The 12,045-nt window shown below is 33.6% G+C and overlaps 1 protein-coding gene across 1 annotated transcript; it reads left to right on the top strand.

Annotated features, from left to right (window-relative positions):
• Positions 1-69: 69 nt before the first annotated feature.
• On the top strand, positions 70-10,903 carry eif2d (eukaryotic translation initiation factor 2D). The gene is made up of 15 exons (XM_073819093.1): positions 70-270; positions 785-975; positions 1,054-1,137; positions 1,209-1,299; positions 4,221-4,328; positions 4,441-4,703; positions 7,063-7,180; positions 7,623-7,668; positions 7,748-7,854; positions 8,028-8,183; positions 8,267-8,356; positions 8,914-9,009; positions 9,377-9,497; positions 10,453-10,627; positions 10,719-10,903. Exons 1-15 carry the CDS (start codon positions 215-217, stop codon positions 10,787-10,789), a joined length of 1,773 nt encoding a protein of 590 aa, XP_073675194.1. The 5' UTR covers positions 70-214; the 3' UTR covers positions 10,790-10,903.
• Positions 10,904-12,045: the final 1,142 nt, after the last annotated feature.

Raw genomic sequence — 12,045 nt, 5'->3', positions numbered from 1 at the left:
ACTGAACAATAATATTAGTCGGGTGGTCCCTTCAACAGAGATCGGTATGTTTCAGTCGGACGTGTTTGAGTGTTGCACCCGCATGGCGCTTAGAGCACAGCATATGATTGAATTACTCCAATACAATATTTTTCATAAAATGAAATATTAGAGAGCTACACTTCGTTGGGTGATTTATTGCGGCTTTTTGCAAATACTTCAACGGAATACTGAGATGTTTGCAAAGGCGTTTCGTGTAAAATCTAACACCGTTATCAAGGGATCCGACAGGTATTCAACCAGTTAGATTTATTAAGATGAGTTGAAATGAAAGAAACACACTTGCTAAGTCAGTCTGATTCAGCATAGAATAAATCAACTGTCTAGACATTTCTGCATCGTGCTCATTGGTATTTCACCAAACTGTAACAAATAACGTCAAACTTAATACTGAATGATGTGCTTTATGTATTAGCTATTATAATATTACAAGATACTGTGTGCGTTTTACTCATTTAAGATCATCTAACGTTACTGTATCTTAACATAAAGTGCCTTACAAATGTATTGGCATGTTCATGTTTGATTACGTATCTTTTATATATCGCTTCCATAATATTGTTGTATCACTCTGTACTGTTGTGATCGCGTTGTTTAATTTCCTAGCATCATAAAGAACATCTTGATGAAACCCTGTGATAATTCTTCCTTTTAAAATGTCTGTTAATACATATGAATATTAAGAGTTTCTAAACTCATGATAGACTGCATTTATTTTGATGCCTGGCCTTTTCTGTCCACACAGGAGGAAGCTAAAAGCAGATATCTCTGCTACTTTCCCTTCTCTGTCAGCTGAGGATCTAAATGAGCTGATCCCAAATAAAGAAGAGCTGAATATTGTGAAGATTTATGCACATAAGGGAGATGCAGTCACTCTGTACGTCTTGCATAAACAGCCCATATTCTTTCAGCTGGAGAAACAGCTGTTTCCAACAGGTGAGTCTGCAGGTAACCCTCGGTTTTTGTTAAAAATGACGTTTATTTGAATAATAAATTTGTGTCTGTTGTTCTCAGTGTACGCACTGTGGCAATATCCCGCCATGTTACCGGCATTCGTCACATGGCCGCCTGTCCTGCAGAAATTAGCTGGTGGAGCAGGTCAGTACCTGTTTGTTGGTATTCATCTGTGTGTCTCAGAGAAGACATCTGACTGATTTCTCTCCGGGCAGATCTCATGTTGCCGGGTGTCGTGGTACCTCCTGACGGCCTTCCTAACGTAGATAAAGGAGAATGCTGTGCTGTCACTCTTGTGATGAACAGGTAATGCTGCTCCCCACATTTTACTCTTACAGATGATTCATTTTGAGTCATGTGAAACTAAAAATGATACCACAACTAGACAATTCAATTATTGTAAGTTGTATTTGTCAGTTTTTACAAATCAGCATCAGTGATGTCTCTAGAATTTTGAATTATGAGATGTGTGTGTATGGAAAACTGGACAAATCCATTTTTCTTGTATCATACTTTATGTGACACACTGCCACTCAAAACTCTGGGATCAGTAAGACTTGTTTTTTAAAGAAGTCTCTTATGCTCATCAAGGCTGCATTTATTTGATCAAAAATACAGGGAAAAACTGCTAAATGTTATTACAATATAAAATAATGTTTTTTATTTTAATATACTTTAAAATATAATTTATTCCTGTGATGCAAAGCTGAATTTTTATCAGCGGTTACTCCAGTCTTAAGTGTCACATGATCCTTCAGAAATCATTCTAATATGCTGATTTATTATTAAAATTATTAAAGTTGTACAGTCTAAAATAATATGTTGTATTCTGTACCATTCTGAAATGACAATAAAAATAATTGTTAACAAAAAAAAAAAATATTAAAGTTGGAAACAGTTGTGCTGCCAAATATTTTTTTGGAACCTGCTATTATTTTTTTAAGGATTCTTTATTGAAAAACGAGTTAAAAAGAAGCGCATTCATTCAAAATATAAATGTTTTCTAACATTGTAAATCTATGCTATCACTTTTTATTAATTTAGCACATCTTTGGTGAATAAAAGTATTATTTATTAAAAAAAAAATGACTGAAACATTTGAACAGTAGTGTATATTGTTAGAAAACCTTTCTATTTTAAATAAATGCTGTTCTTTTTAACCTTTTATTGATAAAAAAAAATCCTAAAAAATTATCACAGGTTTAAAAAAAATGTTAAATGGCACAACTGTTTTCAACATTGATAAATCAGCATATTAGAATGCTTTCTGAAGGATCATGTTACACTGAAGACTGGAGTAATAATGGCTGATGAAAATTCAGCTTTGCATCACAGGAGCAAAATCTATCTAAATCTGAAGTGTATTAAAATAGAAAACCACTATTTTAAATTGCTGCAATATTTCTGTATTTTTTAACAAATAAATGCAGCACTGATGAGTATAAAAGGCTTGTTTAAAAAACATAAAAAGTCTTACTGACCTCATACTTTTGAACGACTGTGTATATGTTATTTTTATTTTTTTCAAGAATAATCATGTCAAAATCTGAATATCAAATATTATACATCAGGCTTTTAAGCTATGTTCATTTTATCTGAACTTCTGAATATAATTGAAAAAAAAAAATTTCCTTATCGAATTTAAGTGCCACATTTTCCTGTATTGTTCTATATGTGCCATAAGCCTGATGTATCAGATATTATATCCAACAAAAACACTTTTCATATTTTAATATTTTATCTATCTATCTATATATATATATATATATATATATATATATACACACACACACACACACACACACACACACACACACACACACGTACATACATACATATTTTTTGTCTTTATTAGACTAAAACAAACAAACAGTGAGCATGTTTACATGCACGCATATGCTGATAACTACCAAAAAACAGCTTTTTGAAATTCTTTTTCTAGGTAGTGACCTCAAAACATAATCATCCATGTGTCCAACTCTTGAGTGTTGCATTTGTTATGTGAGTTGTAATGTTAACGTATTAAAAACTCCAGAGCAGTTTTGAGAAAATTTACTTTTAAAATTAATGCATTACGATATTGAGTTACTCCCTAAAAAGTAACTAATTATCTAACTGTTACTTTTTATGAAAAGTAATGCAACCTAACATTTGCATTACTTTTTAAATCTGGCCAGGGCTTGTTTGTTTTTAATATAAAAAGTTCTATTTTTGGCAAATGTAAAAGCCTTTTTACACCAAAAGCCTCAGGCTTAGAGAAAAGTGAATTCACGTCTGTGCAGTAGACCGCAGAAGAAAAAAATTTAACTCTTCAGCAATAAAAAAAGGAAAACAAATGTTAGATTATTAAGTAATTTTTGCTTATTAGTATGGATGGATTGGATCATCAAAGGTCGGCAACGAAGACATTGGTTAATAAAATGGGATTAAATATATAAAGAATTTCACTGTTTTTATGAATGCATGTTCATGTTTATTCTAGAACTAAAGTAACTTCTCACTCCTAACTCTTTCTCTCAACATGGGGGCAGGAGAGCTTTTAATGAATAAACGGGGAAAAAAGTAACTGGCGTTACTAATTTGAAAAAGCAACTCAAATATTTTCTTGTCAATTAAAAAGTAATGCGCTACTTTACTAGTTACTTGGAAAAAGTAATATTATTACGCAACTTGCGTTACTTGTAATGCGTTAACTCCAACACTGCTCCAGAGTTTTTAAAACTATCAGCAGAAAACTGGTATGGACTCATATTCTCCTCTTACATTTGCAGTTTCTACAACTGCACCACTTTTCCTTTGGTTGCACAACATGAGAACACATGAGAACTACTTGGGTCAATAAAGTGTCAGTGTGTACAATACATTTTCTTTCTCCCTCTCACTAAATCCTCACTGTAGTTAAATGCTCTTCAATCCACAGTAAGGATGCTTGCCTGTCACATAGACATGTGTACACTTAAATAAGCTAAAACATTTTACATGATAAAGCGAAACAGTTTAACACATTTATGTGAACATGCACATTGTCAGCTTAAACATAATGGCTTTATGAAAGTGTATGTAAACATGCTCAAATATGTTGCACAAAAATATTTTACTGTTTTATGTAGTTAGCAAAGTAGATTTTGTAATTGAAAGTGCTCTGTATAAGTCTTCACTATTAAAAATTCTTATAAATGAAGTTCTTTTATGGGTAACATATACAAATGGTCTTTGTGTTGTTGAAGGGCGCCAGTGGCTGTTGGCACAGCAGCTGTGTCGAGTGCTGAGATGAGGAACAGTGGCATGAAAGGGAAAGGAGTGAATATTTTCCACACATACATGGACCAGCTGTGGTGAGTGTTGCATTTCAGCCTTATTCTGTCTTTATATTCATTTAGACTTCATTCCTGCCTCTTTATACATCACCTTAACGTTCTACAGACATCTTCCTCAAATTCTCAACAGGGCGTTTGGTGATAAGTCACAGCCTCCAGTTATGCCAGTCACAAACTCTCCAGCACAGGCGGAGGGAGAGTCGGAGGGAGAGGAATGCGAGGAGGAAGACCGTGAGTTGAAGGACAGCTCTGTTCCAGCTATAGTGGAAACATCTTGTCAGAGCATGCAGGAGCTGAGGCTGGATAAGCATGTGGTGTTAAAGGAGAAAGAACCAGTTGAGGATAAAGAGGGAGAAGATGCTAACAGAGAAGAGGACTCTAGATCTCCACAGGGTGAAATGTCTTTGAATTCGTTTCACAAGTTAATTTTATATTTGTTTGTCATGGCTTTTAATGTTGCAGTCAAAATTATTCAACCCCCCAGAGATTTTCTGAAGATTCAGGACTTTATAAAAATTGCTACTACAACAGTTTCCTGGCATATTAAAACAGGGTTTCCGCGGGGTCTTAAAAAGTCTTAAAAAGTCTAAAATTTAAAAATCTAAATTTTAGGCCTTAAAAAGTCTTAAATTCGCTGTTCTAGGTCTTAAATAATTTTACACAGGTCTTATTTTTCCGATGTCCATGTAACGCTACCTCTAATGCTCATTTAAATTCTCTTTTTGTTGTTTCCGTGGTGTTGTAGTTCTTTATTTCACTATTCCAAATATAATTTGCTGAATTTAAACTACAAATGAGACCAGCATGCAATAGCCAATCAGCTTTCTGTTATTGACGCGAGTCTCTCTCGGATTGTACCGCAGAAGTCAAATGGATTTAATTTTTTAGCTATGAGGAAGTGCAAGTTTAGCGAAACTGGGCTTGGAAAAACTGAATATAGGGCTTGGCTAAGGCCAGTTGCTAACAACTGTAGACATTTAGAATTTAGAATTTATTGATAAATTCATAAAATAAATTTCAAAGGTATGCATACATTTCAAAAGTAAAAAAAAAAAAAAATCGCTTCCGAATTTTTTTTTTTTTTTACATCAGATATTTCTAGTGGTACTTTTATGGGGATATTTTGTGTGGAATAGTATCTGCTGATATGGAAAGTTCACTGTATATCGTAGTAATAAATTTAATTTATGACAGCCATGAAATTTTGTTTACTTTTTACATTAAAGTGCATGTAATATAATATCTATTTCCATTACAGGTTTCGGTCTTAAATTTCATATAAGGTGGTATTAAAAAGGTCTTAAAAAGTCTTAAATTTCACTTGTTCATATCTGCAGAAACCCTGTTAAAAGTGAAGATGTCAATAAATAATGTAATGTTTTTGAGTAATTTTAATAACACAGCTATGTCATAATTATTCAAACCCTATTCAAAATTGCTGTTTTAAGTCACTTATATTTATGGCAGGGAACAATTAAAACACAATTAAACCTTTAGAAACTATTTAAAAACAGAATTAGCTTCAGCTGTTACACATACATACATTTAGCCCACGCATGTGCTGAAGTTGAGTAGAAAATATGGCAACAGAGCTCTCACAAAAGCTATAGTAATATAAATTGTTTTATTATATTAGAAAGACTACTAAAAAATTGTAGAGACGTAGCTGGCAGAGTTATTCCTTAGTTTAAAGTGTGGTATTAGAAAACCTTGGACGGTGTTGAACGAAAAAAGCACAATATCATAAAATATTTGATCAGAGAAACAAAGAAAAACCTACAATGTACAGCCAAAGACTTGCAAGATGGCTCAATGAAAAGAAGGAAAAATATTTCAATGCCGTGTATAAGAAGAACACTAGACAAGTATGGTCTTCAAGTTGGGGCATCTTGCCAAATACCACTCTTGACCAAGAAGAACATAAAATGTTGACTTGAATATGCTAAAATTTATTTGGATAGACCTGTGGAGTTCTGGAAGAGTGTTTTATGGAGTGATGTGACCAAACTGGAATTTCTTTGACCTATGGATCAGTGGTATGTCTGGTGCAAAAAAGGCAAAGCTTATAAGCAGAAGAACATTATCTCCATAGTCAAACATTGAGGTGGATCAGTCTTGTTATGGGGTTGTTTTACTGTAGCAGGAAGTGGAAAACATGACCGTATGAAGGATATCGTGGATTTTTTTAAGTATCAGGCCATTTTGGCTAGAATTCTGATTCCTTTGTTGCAAAGACTGAAGCTTATGGTCAATGGACTTTCCTGCAGGACAATCATCACCAAGTATCAGTCATAAAATGTTCTTGAGCGGCCTGTTCAGTCTCCGGATTTAATTCTCAAAATATTTGGTTGAATTTGAAGAAAGCAGTGGCAATGTGAAAACTAAAGATCTGAAAGGTCTGAAATCTTTTTCAGGTGAGGAATTGGCCAAGATTGCAGTAGAGAAGTGACAGAAGCTTCTAAGCACTTCTGATCAACGTTTAGTGGTGGTTTTAAAGACTCTGCACAAAATTTGACATTTGGGGGTTGAATAATTTTGAACATAAATGCTTAGAGCCAATTTTATTTTATCATGATTCATCAATGTTACATTCGCAGAATCACTCAAATGTGAGTAAATAAACATTCTCTAATGTGTTACTGATGCCTTTGTTAAATTGTTTTCACAAAGTTTTGTTCTCCACAGCAAAATGTCTTGCAGGTCAAGGGGGTTAAATCATTTTGATTGCAACTGTGTATCTGTCTTATTACAGAGCAGATGGATGAGTTACTGCTGCAATGTTTCCTCCATGCACTTAAGGCTAAAGTCAAAAAGTCACAGCTGCCACTAATGACCGGCACCTTCCTGCGCACCCACATGATATCCTGCTGGTAATGTCTTTTCTATTTTTACTTTTAAATCTCTAATCTTCTGACATCTTACCTGTTTGTCCAAAGCTCAGCCTCTTATGTTTATGGCAAAAATTGGTATTTTTTACCATCATACTCTTATTTTAAACTTTGTAATTCACTCAGTAACAGTGAGACATCAGAGAAGATTGAAGAATGTCATAGAAATCGATTAAATGGATAGTTCACCCAAAACCTGTTCCAAAACTGTAAGACCTTTGTTCATCTTCAGAACACAAATTAAGATATTGTTAATGAAATCTGAGATTTTTCTGACCCTGCATAGACAGCAACGCAACTGACACGTTAATGACACAATTTTCCTTTTTGAATGAACTATCCCTTCAGCTAGAATACACATGCATATGTATATATGTTTAAGTTCTTAAATGTAAGATTGACAAACAGATTTTTCTCCCCACAGTCCTAAAGGAAAGTACATAGATATCAAGAAATCCAGTTATAAAAAGGTAATCTGTTCACAGATTGTGATATTTAAGGCAATGTCACTGTTTTAGTTGGTCACAACGTTTCTTTCTTCCTTTCTAGCTTTCTAAGTTTCTGCAGTGCATGCAGAAAGATCACAGTCTGATTCAGGTGAAAGAGCTGACTAAAGGTGTGGACAGCATTGTGGAAGTGGACTGGAGAAACCCTGTGTATGCAGTTCCATCATTTCACTATTAACATCTCATTCATAAATGTTTAAAACAATTTACATGATCACATGATAAGAGAAATATCTGTTGATTGTTTTGTTTGTTACACAGACTACACTGTCCAGCAAGTGTTTTGGGTTTTGAGGGAAGTTGTTTTTGCACTACTTTTTCAGGTTGTGTTCTTTTAACATACCAGAGGACTTTGAGCCAGAGAAAAAGCCTGAAGAGGAGAGTGAAGCTTCTGAGGTCCAATACCAGCCCCCTGAAATTACAACACTATATGGGGTCACTGCACGCCTGGAGCCTCTCTTTCAGGACGCCAAGAAAAAGTTAACGAGTGGAAACATTTTGTTGTATGTTTCTTTTAAGTGTATTATAAAGAGTGCTTTAAGCATGTGACTTTGTGTTTCAGAAAGGGGGCGCCTCTAAAGGCCGTCGAAGTGAGGAATATCATCACAGAATATGTGAAGAATAATGAACTTGTCCATGAAACCAACAAAAAGTGAGTTCAGAAGTGCTCTGAGCATTACTTTAGGGAATTTTTTTATTCACATTTTCACTCGTGTCACATGTACACTATTGTTTAAAAGTTTGCAGTTGGCAGTTTTTGAAAGAAGTCTCCTATGCTCACCAAGGCTGCATTTTTTTTTTTCATATTGTGAAATATTATTACAATTTAAAATAAGTGTTTTCTATTCAACTATATTTTAAAGTGTACTTTATTCCTGTGATGGAAAGCTGAATTTTCAGCATCATTACTCCAGTCTTCAGCATCCCATGGTCCTTCAGAAATCATTCTAATATGCTGCTTTGCTGCTCAAGAAACATTTATTATTTTTGTCAATCGTGAAAGCCATTGCGTGACTTTATATTTTTATTTCACAATTTAATGCATCTTTGCTTAATAAAAAGTTCCCTAAAAACAAAATAACAGACTCAATACTTTTGAACGGTAGTGTATGTTGAGTTTTTATGGATCTATCTATGCAAACTAGTGCACCAGTGCCGATTTCACAAGGTTTGGATTGAAGTGACTTCCTCTCTTCTCTTGTTCATCAGTTATGTTAACATTAACCCTACACTTTGTGACTGTTTGCTGGAGAAGTCTGAATACCAGGAAGTGGAGAAGCTAAAATGGGATGAACTCTTTAGCAGGTAACTCTACACCAGCCTGACCTTCTTTTTTTAATGTGTCAAATTGTTTCATTTTTATAGAAGTGCATAATTGTCTTATTTCAAACCAGGAACAGTATTAACCCTCTGAAAATAATATCAGTTTCTCAGCTGTATATTTAATTGGCAGCTGCTTATATTTTATATGCAGTTTACAATCAAGCTGTGTATGTAATCACTAACATATGGTTTAGAAATGAAGTAAGCAGCTTTTTACATTTTCAGATAAACTACCTTCATTTATGTTGATGGCTGCTTGTGTGTGGGATTTTTTTTCTCTAAATGTATAATGTATAGAGATTGATCTGAACCTACATGAGTTATGAACAGTGTTTCCCTGTATCTTCAGGACTCTCATCAGAATGCAGGAGTGCCATGAGGTTCTGTTTCCGGGTCAGCGTCCTGTAGTAAAGAAAGGACAGATGGAGTCCATAGACATTACTGTTGCCTCCAGGGGCTCCAATAAAAAGGTATGAAGCCATTGTAAGGCCATGACTATATATAGTGGCCTCAACAAGTATTTGGATGCTAATGGCACAAATATTTAATAACACAATATTAAATAAAGTTTCTGAGCCATTTTGACTTTGAATCAACTGGTTTCAAAATGTTCACACAGGTATCTTATCAAAATAACCACAGGTGTAGTTTATCACATGAATTGTGCACAGGTTCTATTAACATCTAATAACCAGAAAGTGTTACAATACTTCTTATCTTGATAATGTTTTTGAAAGAACTCTTTTATGCTCAATGATTCTGCATTTATTTAATCAGAAGTGCAGTAAAAGCAGTACTTATAGGAAATATTATTACAATTTAAAAGAGTAGTTTTCTTTTTAAATATATTGTAAAATGTAATTTATTTCAGTGTCACATGATCCTTCAGACATTCTAATATGCTGATTTACTGATCAAGAAACAATTATTATTACTATCAATGTTGAAAACAATTGTTCTGATATATATATTTTTTGGTGGAAACCATAATGCATAAATGTCTAGGATTCTTTGATCAATAGAAAGACCAAAATAAGAGCATTTATTTGAAATTAAATATAATTAAATGTAATATTGTAATAATAGTATTATTGCACTCTATTTAGTTTAAAATAAAATAAATAAGTGATAATATTATTGTATTTAAAAACATAAGCATTAAGTACACTTAATACAATGCTGATATTTAAATTTGTTTTCCCCTTTTTTATCTTTATATATATTTTCAACATTTTCAAACCTAAAAACAGCAGTCTTTTATTTTGGTGGATTCTGTGCACCTTTGCTAATTAGCCATTTTTCCTTTTGAGAAATATGACCTTCATACATTTTTTTAAATGTGAAAACTCTCAAATTAATTTTATTAATAGAGTCAAACTGTCTTTTGTGTCTAATGTAAAACACATTTTTTGTCACACTCATTAGGTTACAATAATTAAGAATCTAGAGTCATTTGGTTTGGATCCAGCTGTGGTAGCAGACACTCTGCAGCATCAGGTTCAGGCCAGCTGTGTCCTTCAGGACTCCCCAGGTGCCAAAAACAGAGTCCTGGTGCAGATCCAGGGAAACCAGGTTCAACAAGTTGGCAAACTGCTGCTAGGTACTGTATAGTCCAGCACTCTATGACAGCCTTGTATCTTTGCCTGCAGTCTTTTGCTTGTATGTGAGAGCACTTTTCTCCTTTATTACAGATCGGTATAAGATCCCACGGAAATATGTACAAGGTCTTGACAAAGCTCCCAAACCAGGCAAGAAGAAATAGCAGACGACACCTCAATGGAAGAACCAGTGTAGTTGGAATATTTCAAATAATATCTAGTAGTTCAACCATAACATCATTTGTGCAATAAAATAAATCTGATTTCATTCTGAACAATCTCTAAATTAATCTCATACTTGGCATGTTTTCCTGAAAAGCACAGATTATCTCTTCATGCCTCAATAACAGCTCATTCAGTGCTTGAGTCTTTTAAGCACTAGTTTGTCCTTCTGATCTAACTGATAGAGTGACTCCAGAATGACTGCCATCTTTTATAATGATGTATTGCAAGGTAGGAAAGTATACACTGTCACAAGCGAATTACAGCTCAACTTTAAGGAATGTTTGACCAGGAGTCAACCTGTTTTTGAAAGAACACAATGGTTTCAAAAATAAGAGGCAGGAATGTAATGTTCATTATTTCTAATGAAAACCCATTAGAAGCCATGGCTACAAAGTGCTATTTTTTGGAGATTATGAATACAAAGCAGCGTTATTTTAAAATCATTTAGATACTGTTGTAGTTTTTATTAATATTTAAAATGTATATATACATACAGTTGAGGTCAAAAGTTTACATATACCTATATATGTATATTACATATACATAAATGTTAATTATTTTACCAAAATAAGAGGGATCATGCAAAATGCATGTTATTTTTTTTTTTTTTAGTACTGACCTGGATAAGATATTTCACATAAAAGATGTTTACATATAGTCCACAAGAGAAAATAATAATTGAATTTATAATAAATGACCCCATTCAAAAGTTTACATACTCTTGATTCCTAATACTATGTTGTTACTGAATGATACACAGCTGTGTTTTTTTGTTAAGTGATAGTTGTTCATGAATTCCTTGTTTGCCCTGAACTGTTAAACTGCCTGCTGTTCTTTAGAAAAATTATTCAGGTCCCACAATTTTTTTTGGTTTTTCAGCATTTTTGTGCAATTGAACCCTTTCTATCAATTACTGTATGATTTTGAGATCCATCTTTTCACACTGAGGACAACCGAGGGACTCATGCAACTATTACCGAAGATTCAAACGCTCACTGATGCTTCTTCAGAAGAAAACACAACATGCCATGAAAACTTTTTGAATTTTAAGATGTGTAAATATAACTTATTTTGTCTTCTGGGAAACCTGTAAGTACCTTATGTAGCTTCTGAAGGGCAGTACTAAATGAAAACAATATGACATTTAGGCAAAATAAGAAAAATGAACTCACCTTAATTCTGTTCAAAAGTTTTC

This window comes from Garra rufa, chromosome 15 (genome assembly GCF_049309525.1).
Source record: "Garra rufa chromosome 15, GarRuf1.0, whole genome shotgun sequence".
Taxonomy (NCBI): Eukaryota; Metazoa; Chordata; class Actinopteri; order Cypriniformes; family Cyprinidae; genus Garra; species Garra rufa.
This window is presented reverse-complemented; position numbering and strand designations above follow the sequence as displayed.

Excerpts from the sequence above, each read along its gene's own strand:
- eif2d (XM_073819093.1), top strand. The coding sequence starts at position 215 with ATGTTTGCAAAGGCGTTTCGTGTAAAATCTAACACCGTTATCAAGGGA. Across the intron at positions 976-1,053 it reads GAAACAGCTGTTTCCAACAG|TGTACGCACTGTGGCAATAT; the intron begins GTGAGTCTGCAG and ends TGTTGTTCTCAG. Across the intron at positions 8,184-8,266 it reads TTTCAGGACGCCAAGAAAAA|AAAGGGGGCGCCTCTAAAGG; the intron begins GTTAACGAGTGG and ends TTTGTGTTTCAG.